The following is a 19186-nucleotide window of genomic DNA, read 5'->3' on the forward strand; positions in this document are numbered from 1 at the left end:
TTCCAACTTATTTGTATGTAATCACTGTACTGCCTGTGTTTGAGTGTATGCCTGTTTTTGTGTTCAGGAATCAGGTCATATTTCAGCCTCCTGTTGTCCCAGTGATTCTCACTTCTAATGCCTGAAGGTGTAAACACTAAGTAGAATAGTGTGTGACTCTTCAAAGACATGCCCTTGGCAGCATGTAACGCAGAGCAAACTCTTTCTGGCCTAGTTGACTGAGACACTGACCGACTTTCTCCGCCTGACAGCTATTGGCAGGGGAGGATGGAAACTACACCGATGCACCGAGGCACACTGTCATCGCCAAACACACATATAAACACACACACACACACACACACACACACAGATGTGCCAATGCACACGTAAACACTAGCGCAGTGTAAAACTGAGGCCAAGCACTCTGCTGGCTTCTGTGGAGGAAGCATTGAGTGTACTGTATGTGTAAGTCACTGATGCAGCAGAGGATACCTCTGGACAAAAAAGGAAAAAAAAATGCCAAAAGATGAAGAACAAAAGACAATAAAGAAGAAGAAGAGAGGGATTTTCTTCTCATGGGGAGCCTACGCACAGTTACACTCAGGCATGTACTTTCATCTGAGGGGGAGAGAGTAAAGGAAAGAGGGGGAGGGAGAGCACACCTCCCATCTCTCCACCAGCTTTCTTCTAGGAGCCCGTGGTCTCATTCACAGCCGTGGAGGAGCCCTCGGGCTAAGGCAGGATAAAATAAGACATCCCTCAGTGCGCTAGCAACTGTTGCAGCCTGAATTATCCATGTTAGGTGACTCACGCAGGCTACCCTGAAGTACCACCTTCACAAGCTACAGTGAGTGGAGAGCCTGAATAATATCAGAATTTATTCTGCAGTCACAGCAAATGGGAATACCTGTCAGAAGAACCAGATGGGCAAAAACAATGACTCACAATGTTTGAATTTATTTGAAGTTTCTATCGACTTTTGTGGCAAAGCTGATTTGTGTTTATGTGGTACCTGTATATGGTGAAAAAAGCTTCTTTTTTTTTATTACTTTCAAATAGGGAATTATTTATAAAGGACTATAATGCTGTAAGTTAATTGTTAGAAATCTTTAAAAAAATTATGGTTTTTAATTAATTTCCTTTTTTGGTTTTGAAAAAAACACTATATTCCCAAATCCTGCCCATATGTTTTTATGAAACCAGAAAAGGACCACCAGTCAAAACTTACCCAATAACAGCAAAAGCAGGAAGTTCCTGGAGGTCAAAAGGAAAGTCTAACCGGAAACGGGTTTTAAACAGGGCTGTGATGGTCTCTGGAGGAAGTGGAAATACAGCAAGAGTTAGGAAGGAGAGCAAAATACTGTCAAAACAATCATCAAAATCATGCAGCTCTTGCAAACAGATGCAGTGCACTGTACAGGTGTTACAGCTGTTCAGGTTCTGTCCCTAATGGAAGGTAACGAATGAGAAGTAAACAAAAAGTCCAGCTCATTGTTGAGGTGATTACTGGAACATCTAATCTAACATAGACAGACCACAGTGTTGGAAACAGAGGGGTGGAGAAAATGTTGTGAAAAAACTGTTTAACAAGAGCACTGGAAATCCTGAAGGAGCCATTTAATTGGCTGTGAGTCTGAACCTCTGCCTCTACAAACTGAGACTCAGTTATACTGCAGTAGAAACAAATTTCCATTTTTGGTGTCTTCTTGCTACCCTCCACCATCAATTATCCTTATTTTACTGCCTTCATGTACAACAACAGCTCAAGCATTTTCATCCGCTGCTGATCAACAGCCCATTTTCACCACAGACAATTTGACATGTCATAGCAAGAAAAGCACTGGTGTAATTAATTAATAACATTAATGACAGCTCAGGTCCAATGCCATGCTAATTTGAATAAAAGGAAAGCAAAGGAAAGTAGCTCCACCTGCACTTTTCCTACTATGCCATATCAAAACGTCTGCTGTAAAAAAAAAAAAAAAAAGATCTACTTTTAGCACTGATTTTCTATGAGAGCTTGATAAGACAGATGTGTGGCTAAAATAGAGCACATCTGCTCTACATCATCTGCTCTACGCACATCGTCTGCTTTATGTTCACCAATAAGATTTGTTGAACACATCACTGCAAGCAGCCTATGATCTGTGCTGCTGATTTTGCAACTGCAGCTGCTGAGCTGTGAAGGTTATTGGAGAACATTAACACCGGGTGCATCGTTGTTTGAGTTCTGTATAAACAATCAACAGAAAGCACAAACCTCCAATACAAAAAAATCTACTTGTGTTACATGGAGCTTTTTCTCAACTTCATTATTTGTGTTTATTATTTGTTACCTTCGTCTCTGTTCCAAACAGCCAGTACTCTGAAGATGAAGGCACTGAAGGTAGCAGCAAAGAAACCTCTCCAATAGTTCCTCACCGCAAAGAATGTGGATGTTACTTCAATACTGAACAACACTCCTGGAACGCACGCACGCACACACACACACACACACACACACACACACATATACACACAAAAGTCTAAGTCACAGTACAAAAATAAATCCTTAATTTGGACAACTCATGTAATGTAGTGATGAGTAGTGCAGGGTCACAAGGAATAAACATATGACAGTCTATATAGGAATATACAAGATCACAATTAAGCTAACTTTCTGGGCATACAGAATCCCTGTGACTATATTTAACTTTATGAGTAATGATGATGACAATTTTCTTTATTTCTTTTGAGAACCACCATAACATGTTTCTAACTGGTTTATGTGCAAACATACACCTTTAAGCTTCTCTTTTCTAAACTCACCTCCTATGGGGGCAGCAAAACAGCAGCCCACTCCTACAGCACAGGCTGCTGCCAGCATCTCAATATTCCTCGACTCATTCTGAAACACACATGCACACATGGATTATATTTCAGTCAGTCTTTGGTACACCGAACCATTAACAGTATGTAGCCCAAAGAACAGAAGCCAACAAGTCTTTAAAGAAAAAAGTTGATAAATTAGCTCTATGTTTTAACTCCAGTGAAATAACATCTGTAACTGTTCACACAATACTAGACTGTTGATGTAGGAAAATAATAATGAGATTCTCATCAAATGAGGAGTTGCAGTCTAACACACAGCAAGAGCCATACAGAAGAACAAATGAAAAGACTGAGCTGCGTGACTGCAGGATCACAGAGCATCATGGGAAATGGAGGTGTTTTTTTTTTTTACATGGCTGATCCTACTTACCTTCATTCCAATGAGACTGGCTTCCTTCAAGCAGCATGGCAGTGATAAAGCGAGGTTAGTGTGTCTGTGTGTGTGTGTGTGTTTTGCTTTGACTTAAAACTCTGTGGCTTATCTTGGTCTTACAAACTTACAGTGTGAAACTCTGAGTAGCATGCAGTACTGCTGTTCACACACACACACAAACACACACACACACACACATACAGAGAGAGATGGTGACAGAGTAATAAAAAAAGGGGTGGTCAAAAATATTGCAAATACAGCTTACACTGCAAAGCATCTTCATCCTAAATAAATATTTTACAAATCTGTCAGAAGGTTGGAATATTTCTTCAGAGTTATATGACATATGTTGGATTTTTTCTTGGGTGCACTAGAGCAGTTTATTCTAACACTCATAAAACTGTGGTTAAAAACATCTCAGGATTTGTTTTTCCACAACTATCTTTAGCTGTGGCCCTCAAGTGGACTGTTGGGCATTCAAACACTTCAACGCTTCATGCTATTATAGTTTTGTAATATTATTCTATTCTTAATTTTTTCTGTACAAGTGTTCCCAGGAAACTCTCTTCAATTAGAAATTGGGCATACAATACTTTGAGTGCATTGAGTTTGTAGGTGTGTGCTGTGATATTTTCAATACCATTAGCATAACAAACTAGAGAACACTAAAAATGTGGCCCAAGTCAAAAAGATGGACAAGAAAACTTTTTTTTACTTTTTTTTGTAACCGAACTGAAGTCAAACAAGGGTTTGTCACTTTGTTGGGAAAAGCCATGAATGTGACTTGTACGACAGATCTGGACTACTCATGAAATTCTAAAACTTGTGTTTCGTAAATCATTTGTACTACATGTGCCACCAAGGACCAAATCTATTCATACTCATGTTTTTTGCATGAGACCCATTACTCAAACTCACAGGCGTATTTTTAAATTGATCACCAAGTTTCCAGACACCAATTATGTCAGGCTGCTGGTTGGGGAAATGTTCAGAAAATGATGCACAAGACTATTTGGGAGTGATAAAAAAACAAAGGTTCCAAATATTGTTGAGTTTGAGTATTTCACTCAGTGTAAACATCATACACAGCAGTGATGAAGAGTTACAACAAGCAACACAAAAGGAGAATACTTTACTTTAAAGAGTTAAAACATGTTTCTGAGACTGGATACTAAAATAAATAGTTATAGTTTGAATTTTTACAGAGTGAATCAGTTTGACAAGATGGGACACGGACTGCAGAGCATGCTGGGAATTATGTGATCAAATTACCTTAATCCCTATAAGACCAGGCTCCTTCGGGTGGCATGGGAGTGAGAAACAAAGTTAAGCTTAAGGACAGATGAATTGCTGTTAATACTAACTGTGTAAGTCATTGTAAGATTTAACAATCATTTTGTTCAACTTAATTAACAAAGCAGTGTTTAGCACCAAAATTTACACTCAATGAACTGACATTCATAGCATTTTTTTTCAATTATATGTGATCCAGTGAGAGTCCTTCTCAAACAATGGCACACTCCACATGTGTGTGTAGAGCACTTGCCCCTGTTTTTTTAAAGTATAGTATGCTATCTAAAAGCATGCTGAAACGAGAAGCTGGGATTTTACAGCCCACAGGCCACATTAGCATACTGTACTTCAAACTCTGAAGAGGACGAACTACTGCTGCAGAGGGACACTTCACACACACACACACACTCTCAGCATTAATATGCCATAAAATGCAGCACAACACTCTAGAGGGAGTGGAGAGTGGGAAAGAGTAACAGAGGGTTACTAGGAGACAATGAGGATGATGATGAATATTGCATAAAAGGTAGATAAAAACAAAAATGGGCAGATTGAAAAAAATTAAAAACTGATAAATTAAGCGAGGGTTGTAAAATAATGCCTGTTTTTCTCTAAATGGAGAGATTGAGCCTCTCCTCCCAGACATTGTGATGATAAAAAGCTGTGTCCAAGAGGTGAGAAATTTCTTAGAATATATGATATTGAACTGTTAAATGCTCATGTACCAACTGATGGTGAGTACATGAGGTAGCAGGAGAGCAATATCAATGACATTTCAATAACAGATTTAATGCTACACTATCACTGTTCTGTAAGTTTCTGAATATGTTTTATATATTGTAACTATATATTTGACTATGTTTTATGTATGTTATGTTCATGTATGTATATGTTTTGATTGGACGCAGGGCAAGTTCCCCTTCAGGGACAATAAAGTTAAAGCTGATCTTTTCTGACTCACTGGTTTTGAAATTTATCTAGAGAACAAAAAACCTACTATAACCATCACATATGGATGTAATGTATGGTTTTCTACAGTTTATATAGTTATAGTTCTTTAAAACCACTGAGAGTGAATAACAATGACCATCTCATGACAATACAGTGTTCTGCTGGGAATGACATGTACCACCCACTTAAACAATGAAGACCAAGTTGAATGGGCAATGTTTAGGTAGATGGTCAATGGTAGCATCCAGATGAAGATGGAGGACCCAGCAGAAGACTGTATTGTAATGAGATCATCAATGTTCTTCAGTTCTCCTGTCAGTGGTTTTAATGTTGTGGCTAATCAGTGATCAGTGTATAGACATGTTTTAGACCATTTCTGTTACTCTACTCTCTCTCTCTGAACAATGGATGGCCAATTGAGCTGATCCTCCAAACCACCTCTGCATAAAGATGGCTTTTGCCAGTGCAGCTGCCTACATAACACTTTTTTTTCTTTAGCTCATGGTCATATTGTGGATGCAGTGTAGGGATTTTTGCAGCTCTGGCGCATACCCTTCAGTCAGTCCCACTGCCCTCTGTACTCTATCTTCAAACTGTCCCATCTTCCCACCATTTCATCTCCCAAGAGAGGTGCTCACATCTTCAGAAAAAGAGAGATGAGAGGCAAGATTTTATCTGCCTTCCTCCAGTTCTCGGACTTCTCTCCCAAACGATGGAAAGGATGGAGAAGAAGAAGGAGGAGGAGATGATGAAGAAGAAAATGATTTTGCTTTCCTTTTCACCTGATCGATATGCATCTTTTCTATCCCACTTTTTTACTTCTCTTCCTTTCCCCTACTGACATTCTCATCTTCATTGCTGCAAAGTTAGTTTTGAAGATAAATAAGATGCAATTTGTTGACAAATAACAGACTGATAAAACATTTATAAACTGGGTTATTACTGGCTGCTGGCTTTACAAGGGATGAAAGAAATAGATCCCTAAGGAAAAAGAGAAAAAAAAATGCACTTTGCATCATTGAGCACGGCTATTTTTCTACTTTTCTTAGCTAAACAAGTGATCTAGGGACAAACAGAGGCCAACTGGCAAAAGCTTTCTCTCAGGTGAGAAAATACAGTGAGTGTTTGCTCTCTGCTCAGAGCCATCAACAGACCAGTCAGAAACAGACACACATACTGTACTCAAAAAAGAGTCTGTACCATTCCATTGTTCCAAGCAGCATCATTGTCACTGAAATCATTTCCTATACTCACCTTCAGTCTCATTTTCTCTTTTTCTTCTTCTTGCCTAGCCTCTCTCTTTCATTCCCACTCTCTCAAACACCTTCTCAAACAATGTCAGCTCTCAACCTGCTCCTCTTGGCCTTTAAAAACACCTCTCTTGGCTTTTGTTTTATTTAATTTCCTCCCCTTTACTCTCAGTCTCAGAGAGAATTCTGTGAGCACTGCCTGAAGATATCACTGGCTGCTGTTGAGATCCATCTTTGAGGATCTAAATCACTCAAGCAGCTCTGCATAAAAGCACCAACCTCTGTGTATGTTCATACAATTTGCTCCTACAAATACAACGAACTAACACAACTACTGAAACTGAAGATGGACTTATTGCACAAGCCACATTCAGAGTCCTTACAAAACTAATGCTCATGTATTGTGCTATCCAAGCAGGGTTGAATCAAGGGCAACTGGACTTGGATGTAGATACTTGAGGACGTCTCTCCTGTCATCCAAGAGGCTTCTTCAGTTCTTCTGTCTTCAAGCATCTACAACCAACAAGTCCTGTTTCCCTCTATTCAATCCTTCTTTCATAGCTATGACATGGATGACTGAGAATCTTCACATCCTTAAGTATTGTGAGCTGCAATATTGCATATTTTGCCATATGAGCTTGGTGAGCAAGTGACAGTGTTGAATGGGCCATTTTGCTGCAGCATTCCTTAATATAGTCATGGAGGGCAGCAATGAGGTTTAAAAAAGGCCCATAATGTGTTTGTCATATAAAAATAATCTAAAGTACAAATAAAGCACAAAAAGATGCTATGTGAACCTCTGGATTGTTAATGCACTAACCCTACTTAAAATACTTTATACTTTGTGATAGATAATGCTGTATTTGCATATTTACTACAGGCAGCCCAGTGTCTTGTTTCTTTGTTAAATGATGTTCATGCTAGCACCTTTTTAGGGAGAATATTAACTGTTGAGAAAAATATTAGTTTCTCTAACCTTGACCAACAGGATGGGGGAACCTGTATACCTGAGAGGCAAAAAAGGTTGCAAAGCACTTTCCGCTGCTTATTAAACTTATTGCTTTGAGAGAACAGCAACAAGGGAAGGTGACTCAGATGAGTGTATCATATTTATCAACTCAGATACTTGGTCATCATGATTTTGGCAGCGGGACAGAAAACAAAGTTGTTTCTAACAATTTCTGGTGCATGGCAGATACAGTGTATATGAAAAATCAGTAAAAAAAAAAAAAAAAAAAAAAAAAAAAGGTGAATTGGTGTTTTAATGTAAAGTTTTGCCAGTAAAACACTGTGAAATCAAGTGAGCAGTTGGTCAAAATTAAAAAAAGAGTAAAAGAAAAAGTGAGAGGAAGGACGACAATATTAATAAAGATGACAATATTTACCTCATAAATTCCTCCAAACAGAGACATGAACTTGCTGAGGAGAGCAGCACACAAACTGGCGATGTGTACGAATGGACCCTGACAGGAGGAAAAGAAAGACATAAAACACTAAAGGTGCAAACAATACAAACATTGCAAGTTAAGAAGCACACAACTGTTTAAAATATATCAGCAACAACAAAGTCTACAGTGAATATTAAAATTCAGGGGATGGAGTTCAAAGTGGAACTAACAGGATTAAAAGTGAGAGCATCAGAAAAGTGATGTTCAAGTTAAAGGAAGTGAGAGGCCTGCGCTGAATCCAAACTGTGGATGCTGTTGCAGCTGTACATAACCAAAAGGGCCTGAGGCTTGTGCGTGTGTATGTGTACGTGTGTGTTTGTGGGGAGAAAAGATATTTTCCGGAGAGTATGTCTTCAGGCTAGGCAGTCTTTTGGGGGATGCCATACTTACCTGAAAATGTTTTTGCTAAAAGACTGAGGAATCTACACTACATTATCCACACATAGACACATACTAAAGTACAAGACATAAACAACATCTGCATAGTGAATTTGGGGATGCCACATTTTCCAGAAAATAACTCTTCTACCTCCCTTTGGGTTTAGAGAAGGTCCCAAGTTAGCACTGCACCTCCTTTCTTTCACCTTTTTTTCACTTTTCCAGATTTAACACTCATTGCTCTCTACCTGAACCTGAGCATATCGGCCCACTGTGTGCCATTTAGCTCTGGGATGTTTGAATGTAATTTTCTCTCTGGACTTCTAAATGTATTGAGTACTTCAAGTTTTCCAGTCCTGGGTGTTTGGTGCAGCATGTACTAACATAGCATGCTAGCATCAAATGAAAATAAAACAATATGCCTCATTATCCCCTCAAAATATGAAGCTGCAGGCTACACGAAGCTGAACTTATAAAAGTGTTTTTACATAACTTACCCTGATAACTGTGTTGATAAGTTACACAAATTATGTTTGCTCACATCTGGCTCAGAGCTCACCCTGAACTGAGAAATGAACTGATCATTTCAGGAAGTGATTCAGTTCAGTTCATTCACCCATAAGATTTGTTGTGAACAAATTGCTCACGAACTCATTCCAGTAGAAAATACTTTGGACCAGCACTAGTGCCACTTATGAATCATTTGTAATTCGTGCAGCAGGGATGTAGGGGACTGGAATGCGAATGAGCTGGGGAGGGTGATGTTTGCTTTCATGTATTGTAGCATGTAAGTTCGAAAGCTGCTGCTAAACCTGACCCACACCGAGTCTTACAACCTTCTCTATGCCTCACTTTGACCTACATGGGTATTTGATGACTAATAATGACTGGAACTGAAGCTGCAGACAGCTGGTATTCTTCTCTGATATTGACGGTTTATTTTGGATTTTGTGTAAGCTGGCATTCAAAGCTGCAGGCGGCCTGGTGCCAGTCTGGGTTTTGTATTTGATCACAAAGATTGAATGCTGTGAATCACTGAAACTGTGTCACCAAACAACATACAGTAGCTGTTGAATGTGGGTCAGCACTTGAGTTTTCCTGGCATTGCTAACATAATAAAGTGTGAAGTGGAAAATAAAGTGGAAAATGGATTTTATCAGCAATAATGGGATGTACCTGTAAGATGAGTTTCTGTTCACTTGCATATTTTAATTGTGCTCACACACAGAAAACATGAAAGCATGTATGAGTAATTTTGCCTGGTAGGTTGTCACCAACACTCATTTGAGCAGCCTGTATTTTGACTCCATCTTATGAGTCACATATGGTATTGACTGACTCATTGATGGACAAAGTTGTCAGCTTGTGCTGTGTGTGGGTGTGTGTGTGTTACATGTCCCAGCATAGTATGTCTTTCCATTCAAGACTATTTGTTTGTGTGTGTGTGTGTGTGTTCATGTGTTACCTCCTTGCCCAGAGGCATGCCGCTGCCCAGAGCGCAGGTGAGACCGATGACTTTGGCCACAAACGTTTTGAAGGTGAGATATTCCTTCAGCACCACTCCTCTCAGGATGGTCTTCATCTCTGGAATACCTGAACCTGTAGGTGGGGGAACAGCGGCTGCTTTACAGCTGACTGTCAACTTAAAGAGAGACCAAACGCACTTCATCCAAGCATCTGTCTTTCAAAGCTCCAGAAAAGTTGGTTTCAAATTTTATAGTATAAGTATTTCTCTAAAACTTTAAATACTGATGACTAAATAAGCAACAAAGTTGAAGTCCAGAACATCCTCAGGGATAATTTAGGGATAAACACTCAAAAACTAATCTGGTTTGAACAGATTTGACTGACAGTAAAACTGCAACATAAACAAGTTTCCATTCAAATGTAGTGAAAATCTGAACCAAATTTCCCAAACTCAGCGAAATAAAATGTAAATTCATGTGCATTCCCATCTATTGCTGCTTCTTTTTTTTATGAATCAGACGTGGAAAATGTCTTAAGATTATTTTCAGCAGCTTCTGAAACCTACAAAACTGTTTGAAACAATGATTCAGTGAGCTGAAAAGTGAAAGGGAAAAGGAGGTGTGTCTCACTGATAGAAGGAGAAACCTCAGGTTTTCAGAAGCATACGCATCAATACAGCTTCTGTTAGCGAGAGTGACAGTAAAGCCTCTGCTATACCTGCTGTAGAAATGACTTAGGGCAGGTCTGTGTGCACCTGTGCAGAGTGCTGCACTGAATTCAGACAAACATAACCTGAATTTTATATATACTACAATTCTGAATTGTGGAGGACTTCTCTCCTTCCCCCATCTCATAGTGAAGCCGAAGTCCCTGGGGAAGAAGCTGAGCTTTTAGAGGCAAAAGCTGAAGAGGAGCAGAGGAGATTTACAGTGTGTGACAGTTGTGTTACACTACGGTATGGTAAGGTAATCTGTTACGCAGTTTATATGATAACATAATTTGTTTATAAGGTTGGGGTTTGATAGCATTTCATCATATCTAAATTCAGCATTACATCCATTTATATCTCCTGTAATACAGAGCTGAAACAAATGAGTACTTTCAATATAGATGAATCCAACCATTAATTTTCCATCAATCAATTATGCTAATATATACGATGTAATGTGAGATTATCTAGCCCTTTTGTGTTGGCTAATGTATGTTTGTGTATATGCTTTGTTTTTTTGTGTGTGTGTATGTGTCGTACCAACAGCCTGCGGGGCGAGGATCTGTGTGAAGCCAGCAGAGAAGGTGATGAGGACTACAGGGTAAGTGACCCAGGCCAGATACTGCAGGAACACATTACTGTCCAGACCACCGTACATCCACTTCTGTGCTGTGGACACACACACAGGCACACAAAGGACAAAAAACAGTTATGTAGGCACACACACACAAATAGACACACACAAACAGGCAGGCCTAAATGTGCATGTTGTTATATAAACCATTTTAAAGACTGGAAAAATGTGTGTATGTGTGTAGCTGTGTGCATGTCTCTTCAGGACAGGTAGTTAGTCATGTTCTGTATCCAATTAATAAAACTGTACACCGTAACTAAAACTGACAACACTAGGTTAGCTTCTCCTTGAGAGTGCAGCACAATACACACACAGAGAGAGAGAGAGAGAGAGAGAGAGACAAATCCAACTGAATTACAGTGAGTCCCGAAGGTTTCAGATCAGCTCTCACAACTTCTTTCAGTCGTTTTAAGTCCACCTTCTTCTTCCAGGAATTTAGAGTTGACTTAGTCATAAATCCCTCGTTCACATCATCTCCTCCCTCAGTTTCCTGCATCCACCTCGCAGGTGGATGACTGATGTTGTAAGAGGGCTTCCATCCATCCCTCCTGCCATCCTTTGATCCACCTTAAATCCCTATTTCTGTCTTCCATCCCTCTAGCTCTGCTTCCTGTATTCCTTCCTTTATCTCTAACTTGTTTCTCTTACTTCTCCAATACTTCTTTCTGCTCTTTGTGCCTACTACGAGTTGTTCCTTCTTCCCCTTTTAGAAACTTCTCAGTCACCACATTCTTATCATCCGCAATAATTTCCAATGGTTGTCCCAAGGGCTCAATCATCAGTATGATCTTTCTCTATTTATAAGCTCCTGTGGGTCCAGATCATTTAACAGTATTCCATTTAATTGCAAGGTTATGCAGATGTCTCAATAAAACTTAGTGAACAGCGTTAAAAAATATTGGGTGGCTCACATTTTTCTCCAGTTAATTAAATAAACCTGTGAGAGCTGAGCCCCTCCTAATTTTCTTGACACCTAAAGTCAGAAATTTTTATGAACAGGCTTTGATACATTTGTATAAAACTAGAAAGCAAGTGTAACTGGGTCCAAGCACGTGGCGCAATTCACAACTGAAGGTTCACAAACCTAACAGGTGGTTTAAAGAGTGTATTTTCACACTTTGGCAGAATCTGATGCCCTCTGCAGGGCACTCTGCCAGGATCTAATTCAGCCTTGACCAAAAGGATTTTTAAGTAACAGGTAAAACAGGTAAAAGGTAACAGCGACTATACTATCAAGATCCTGATACACTTGCAAAACTCATATCAGTGTCGTAATGCAGCTTTCTCAAATCATTCTAGTTTTGACCAAGCGTTGAGTTATTTTTACATAAAAATAGAGTGAATCAGTCACGCATTTATTTCTACATTCCTCAATTACTATATGCCACGTTATACTGGTATTAGACAGGTATTTCACTCCCCTCCCTGACTTACCAAGGAATCTACAGCCAAGCTTTTAACAAATTCCAAAAAGAGGACAGATGCTTTGCTCTGCTACCTTTGCAATTACACTCTATTTGATAAAAAGTGAATTCAAAATCTTTCTTCTTGCCTGTACAACTAAAAATGGTCTTTCTCCACAATTAAATATGCTGTATGAAATTTATCTATGCCTATTAGTTCACTAATATAGTTCTCTCACCGGTTTTTAATAAATCAAAGGAAGACTCTGAAATCATGATTCCCTAGATTTATTTCTTAAATATATTCACTCCTCATCCAAAAACATTTATTTGTTTTGGCAATTGAATTGTCTCTCACTTGGTTTCCATTTTATAATGCAAACTTGTTTTTTAGGGTGTAAAATTGTAGATTAAGTTACATGTTATGTCATTGAGTTTTATCTATATAGGACTTTTAGAGTGCCATAGCTGCAAAGCATTTTGGGTGAAACTTATTTTGTGTTCAAACTGTTTTTCGATCATCGATCCAAACCGCTGCTCTTTTATTCCCATCTCTTCATCTGGATCTATTTCTTCTATCTTCTTCTTTTTATTTATCCTCAACCCCAGGCCTGCTATCCATCCATGTCAACCAGTCAGCTCCGTGTTTTCTGTGTAGCCTATACACATTCATATTTCCCCCATATATTCTACTTTCCTTGTTTCTAACAATTCATTCATTGTGTCTTTGCCTCCTCCTACTATAACTGCCCTCTCCATGCCTCAACCTATAATGTAGGTCTACAAACCCAATCCATCTCTCCCTCCCTCCCTCCCCCTCACTCCATGCCTCACCTTGTAGGCAGATGGCAATGCAGAAGTCCACCACCCAGCTGACCAGGGCCATGAGGAGTCCCAGCAGGATGAGGAAGATCCAGTCCTCCCCGACCCGCGAGATCAGGAACTTCTGACAGCGAACAGTGCAGACTACAGGGATGGCAGGATGACAACATAACATGTTAAGACTACAAAAACACACACACTAAAACTACATTACCCAGATATTGGCACTCAGGTTTGGAAAAATACAAACAATATTTATTCTATGAGTCAGTCTTGGCAACATTAGCCAAAAACAGTAGCTGTGTTTCCATCCAACAGTTTTTGAAACTGGGCAACAGTCAGTGTTGTCTGCCCAAAATTCCATTCAGTCCTACATACTGTATTACTTTGCTTTAATGAGTCATAGTAGTAGGCCCCTATATTGGCAACTCAGTTAGATTTTGAAAATGAAAGTGAAATCTATTAAATCACCCAAATGTAATCTGAGGTGTCTGATACATGATGGATAGACAAACAGCTACACACACAGAACTCACCCACACAGCCTGAAAACTAAGATGATGTGGATCAATGGAAGCTGGCAATTTGGATAATTTGGTTTATTCGAATCAGTAATTTCCTAATAATTTCCTGGAGGGTTCCTGGAAAGAACTATGTTTTATACTAATTACAGAGAAAATAGAGACAAAGTTCTGAGACTGCTGATTGAGTTTAACTGTGTTGACATTATGACAGTCAACTAACGCTTGCAAATGGGTAACCACTGGATGGTTGTGAGGACTGCTCTATATGAAACTATTCTTCATATATGAAAACTATGAGACTATAAGAACTGTAAGAAATAAAATGTTACTTCAATGGACAATGTAATCATGACAGACTGGTATGGGAGGAGCAGCACACATATTTTTTTTTTGGAAAGGCTATGGTTTCAGAAATTTTGTTAAGAGTTAATTCACCAAAGTTATGAACAAACAAACCTCTTATTCTCTCACTTACCTTTAATGGTCTCTAGTTATTACATTATAGCAGATATTACGTATTTTTTGGTTTTACTTGACCAGGTTTCTCAATATCAAAATGTATAATTAGGGGAACATAGGTTCATGGAAAACTGATGACAGTGAGGTTTTTGGATTATTCAGAGCAGTTAGATCACTATTGCTGGAGACAACTGGTGCTCATTACTTTTTAAAATCAAATTTCCAATGCTGTGGGCCTCACAAACAAATTTCTATTTACTATATACAATAAAAGTAAGTGACAAAATATTGTTTTTCCAATTTATGTGAACCAGCCCTTTGTTTATTTATTGAGGAAATGCATTTCCATTGCATTCATCAAAACTTTGATTGTGTTAACAAATAGTCATCATCATAGCATTTTAGTACAAAAACAAACAAAAAAAACAGTCCTATTTTTGATTACAGCTTGGATGGAAGGTCAGCTAGCTGTGATGTAGAAGCAAAATGCTAGAAAAATAACATGACTCCAGAAACCAGTGTAAACTATGTCCAGCAGCAGTTACAACAAAACACAATGTTATGACAGAAACTGGCAGATTGTGTCATTACCTTGTGTTAAGATAACGTAATGGAGCAAGAGGCTAAAGACAAAATGGACTATACTGATCTACTACACTCAAACTATATTAAATGCACGGCACAAAAGTCACAGCAAATGGAGGCACTAGAAAGCAAAACACACACACAAAAACCAGTGCATTAAGCACAGTCAGATCTGCTGTACTCACCTGCAAGCAACAGGAAACTCAGATTCACAGCTAATATACTGTAGAACACTTGGTGCAAGACATGTATACACAGTTACTAATTATGACTAATTGCTGGGACAAAACATTAGTTTGACAGTGACTCATTACGATGTGCATGCACACACTATGCCTCTCATTCACACCAGATTTTCTTTTTCTCTGCTCCTCTCCTCCTTTTTCCTCCTCTCCTGTCATCTTCCAGGCCTGTCCTCATTTCCCCTTTCTCATTTGCGGGGAATTGGTACTTGGGAACAGTGGGGTACCCCTCACACTAATAACAAGACACACAAACACCCTTCTGTTTCTGTTTTCCTGTCTCCCCTTTAATCTCCAGTATGTTGACCCAATGAATATGTAAGACTCAAAATCTTTTCAATTTTTTTAGTATTTCAGTGTACCAGAGAACCCCTAAGTACCCATTCCTTTATTTAAAACATGCCAAGTATTTTCTTTAGGGGGACCAAGATGGTAAAAAAGTGTTTATACCCACCACCCTGCAGACTTCTTAAGAATCTTTTGGCTTTCATTTGTTGTTTTTAGGGAACTGTTCCTTTTAATCAAGTAATATGGCAGAAATGAGGACATTCATTCTCATCTGCAAGGCCTGTCTTTGCTTGCTCTCTAACATGTAACTCAATTGTGCAAATAAAAATCCACAAATAAAATATATTGACATCAGCTGTGGCGTGTACTGAATCGAGTGTCTGAGTCTTAGTATAGTCTCTGTGTCTCAGAGATATAATTATAACTCTACTCTTGTTAGTACTCTTTGCCTGTTAAAACCCTAAGCATTTATTTAAAAAAAACACCATTTAATCACGTTTCTGATCATGTAAGCGAGCTATTTAATTTAAGATTATTTGGTAACCACGGTAACATGAATGAGTGAACACACTGTGTGTTTACATTTTCAGATCACAACTGAATGTGTATTTTGCTTGTTCTCTATCATGTATTTTATGTCTTCATTAAAAAGTGACTGAAACTTAACAGTAACTATCCTGTAACATTATGGTAATGAATGAGTTACCTGTTAGTCCATGTATTATCTAATGTTAAGTCCTCTTGGTTCATATGTAAAAAGTCTGTGTGACCAGACATAACTAAAAGTCAAGTTAATTTTATCTATTTAGGCCAATATCACAGATCAAAAATTTGCCTCATGGTGCTTTAAAATCTGTACTGTACTCTACTGCTGTACTACACTTGCTATTCTTACACCTTCAATTTGGATTAAGAAAAAAGGCAACAATCTTGTTTTTTTAAACATCTAGTTCTGTGTCACACACACAAGTGCCAGATATTTGTTTCTATTTAAGTAAGTGCAATAGTGAATGAGAAAAATAATGAACACATCCTAAAATGCCCTAAGACCTTTACATTTTAAGGGGAACCAAATAACCCTCAGCAGATCACTGTCTTAAGTGCTGCCAGCTTTATTATAACAAACTTTTCAGTATTAATAAAGTGGTTCAAAGTGTTAGCTTGGTGCATCAAACAAAAGATTTACCAGACACTTGAAGATTATGTTTATGTTTGCGTAACAGCGTAATAGCTAAGTGGCTAAAATGGAACCAAAAAACATCATGAAGAAAGAAAAATAAATACATTTCAAAGTGGAGGCGAAACGGACACCTGTTTGACTGACAGATGAAGGAAGAGAGAAAGAGACTGAAAGCGAGAGAGAGAGGGCAGGAGGTGAATGATAAATGCTGCAGGGATGGAAAGAAAAATACAGATACACACTTACACAACGACACGCACACACATGCACACATTCCCCAATCAACACTTTCAGGAGCTGTCTAACACGCACAAGCTGGCAAAAGCTGTGACAAACACATTCACAAACACAGACACATTGATTTGTCTTTGCTTTCCATCACTCCACAGACAGTTATGTGACAATTCTGAGAAACAGGTTTTGTACATGTGTATATTTAGATTTATGTATCTGAGCATGTGTGTGTGTGTGTGTGTGTGTGCTTGTGCGTCATCTCACCCACGGGCCGTCTGTGTTCTTGGACCCCTTCTGTCATTCAAACACTAGTCAATGTAAATGAGTGTTAGTGAGTGTGTATATGTCTGAGAGCATGTGTGTGTGCAGACATAATTTCTTTGTACTTCTAAACATGGAGTGTGAGTGTGTGTGTGTGTGTGTGTGTGTGTGTGTGTGTGTGTCTAGCAGCAAGTGTAATCTTGTCTTTCTGGAGATGTAATTTAGTTAGCTCTGTCTGTGCTGGTATTGCTTAATAGCTTTTTCTGCAGAGCGCACACACACACATGCAGACTGGTTGCTGACTTTATTCTTCATGGCATGCAATAAGCAGCATGCTAGTTCCCAATCACTCTCACTGCCTTCTGACTCACCCTCTGTACCACTCTCCCCTTCCATCCCTACCCTCCCTGATCCCATCATCCCTTGCTGCTTCTCTCCTCCCCTTTTCTTCCTCTGCTTTCTACTAATCACATTCAACCTCTGACTTTACCTCTCTTCTCCTCCTCTGCCTCTCATGCCTTATCTGCTGCCCTGCACTCCTCTCCTCCACTCTTTCTTTGCGCTCTCACCCCTCTCTCTCTCTTTCCTTCTGCTCTCCTCATTCTTGGTTGCCTGCTTGCTCACTCTCTCCTCAGCAAGAGTCATAATGCCCACATACTTGCTAAAACTAATTTAGGTTGCCTTGGATACACAGCACATCTCGTTTCTTGGACTGGCATAAAGAAACTGCATGTGTGTGTGTACATATGTGCTTCTGACTTTTTTTTTGACTCAAACTACTGATATCAGATACTTAATGCTAGTTAAAGTTTAAAGGGGTAAATCTAGTGTTGCACTCATAACATTGGGGTATTTCCTCTGGCAGGAGTAGTAATTATGACAGAAGGACAAGACAAAGTAAGGTAACGTAGTAAAGCAATAAAGTCTGTGTTAGGAGTAGGGGTTGGTGTGGATGGATCGATTGACAAAACACAGGACTGCTGTATGTTTTTCGTGTGAAACCAATTGTTTCTTTTGACCACGACCATTCTAAAACCTTAACTGCATCTTTATCATTGTAACCATGACAAAGACAATCCTCTAAATTCAAGGGAGTACTTATTTTAACCCAAACTTAATCAAGTAGTTTTTCTGCCCAAATCTAACCAAGCTGTGACCTTCATAACTGTGTGTTTACTATTGTTACCTCCTCTGGGTCCAATCAGGGTGTAGGGACAGACCTACAGAGTTACTCAAGGTGGAGAACTTGTTATTCTTCTGAGATTCTCAGATGCTTACTTTTGTCTTAGATGTAATTATTGTACTAAGTGATGGCAGCCAAACCTGGCAATTACTGCTGAAAAGTCCAATGTAGCTTCACAATTGCACTGTATGCACAAATTTTTGAGTGCTTCTGACACCTGCATATCTGTGAAGATTCTCTGTCAGCCATGTCATGGTATTTTTAAGTGCTACCACTGGACTTGGTTGAGGCTCTGGGAGTTTTTGTACCTCACCTGAAAGGCTTCTTCAGTTCTAACAAACTGGTAGAGTCCCAGGCATTTAATCTCTTGTGGGGCTGTTCAGACCTTAAGAGTCATTGAGGTCACGTGTGAGTCGACAGGATCATGTGAGTCATGGTGTAAATGGGTGGACAGGGATTTCATGACTACACTAAAAGGGCCTGGTAAGTGATGTCGTAGACCACCTGCTCTTTTTAGTGATAGTCCTTCCAGTTTGACATAGATACCTTCTTTCAAACCATCATTCTTCTCTTCTTAAAATGTGCACACTGCTATCCTCAAATGAGTGTCTCTTGTCCTTCAGATGTAGGTGGACTGTGGAGTCTGACC

The 19186-nt window shown here is 39.1% G+C and overlaps 1 protein-coding gene across 2 annotated transcripts in view; it reads right to left on the bottom strand.

Moving 5' to 3' along the window:
• Window positions 1-19186, bottom strand: part of clcn2c (chloride channel 2c) — a 147067-nt gene that overhangs the window by 58725 nt on the left and 69156 nt on the right. For both annotated transcript variants that reach the window (XM_018684061.2, XM_018684062.2), the window contains exons 3-9: window positions 13594-13725; window positions 11263-11391; window positions 10012-10145; window positions 8106-8183; window positions 2791-2869; window positions 2319-2444; window positions 1211-1295 (exon numbers count right to left, since the gene is read on the bottom strand). In XM_018684061.2, the coding sequence (XP_018539577.1) occupies window positions 1211-1295; window positions 2319-2444; window positions 2791-2869; window positions 8106-8183; window positions 10012-10145; window positions 11263-11391; window positions 13594-13725 (763 nt within the window). The remainder of the gene's footprint in view (window positions 1-1210; window positions 1296-2318; window positions 2445-2790; window positions 2870-8105; window positions 8184-10011; window positions 10146-11262; window positions 11392-13593; window positions 13726-19186) is intronic.

Source organism: Lates calcarifer, linkage group LG21 (genome assembly GCF_001640805.2).
Source record: "Lates calcarifer isolate ASB-BC8 linkage group LG21, TLL_Latcal_v3, whole genome shotgun sequence".
Classification (NCBI taxonomy): domain Eukaryota; kingdom Metazoa; phylum Chordata; class Actinopteri; family Centropomidae; genus Lates; species Lates calcarifer.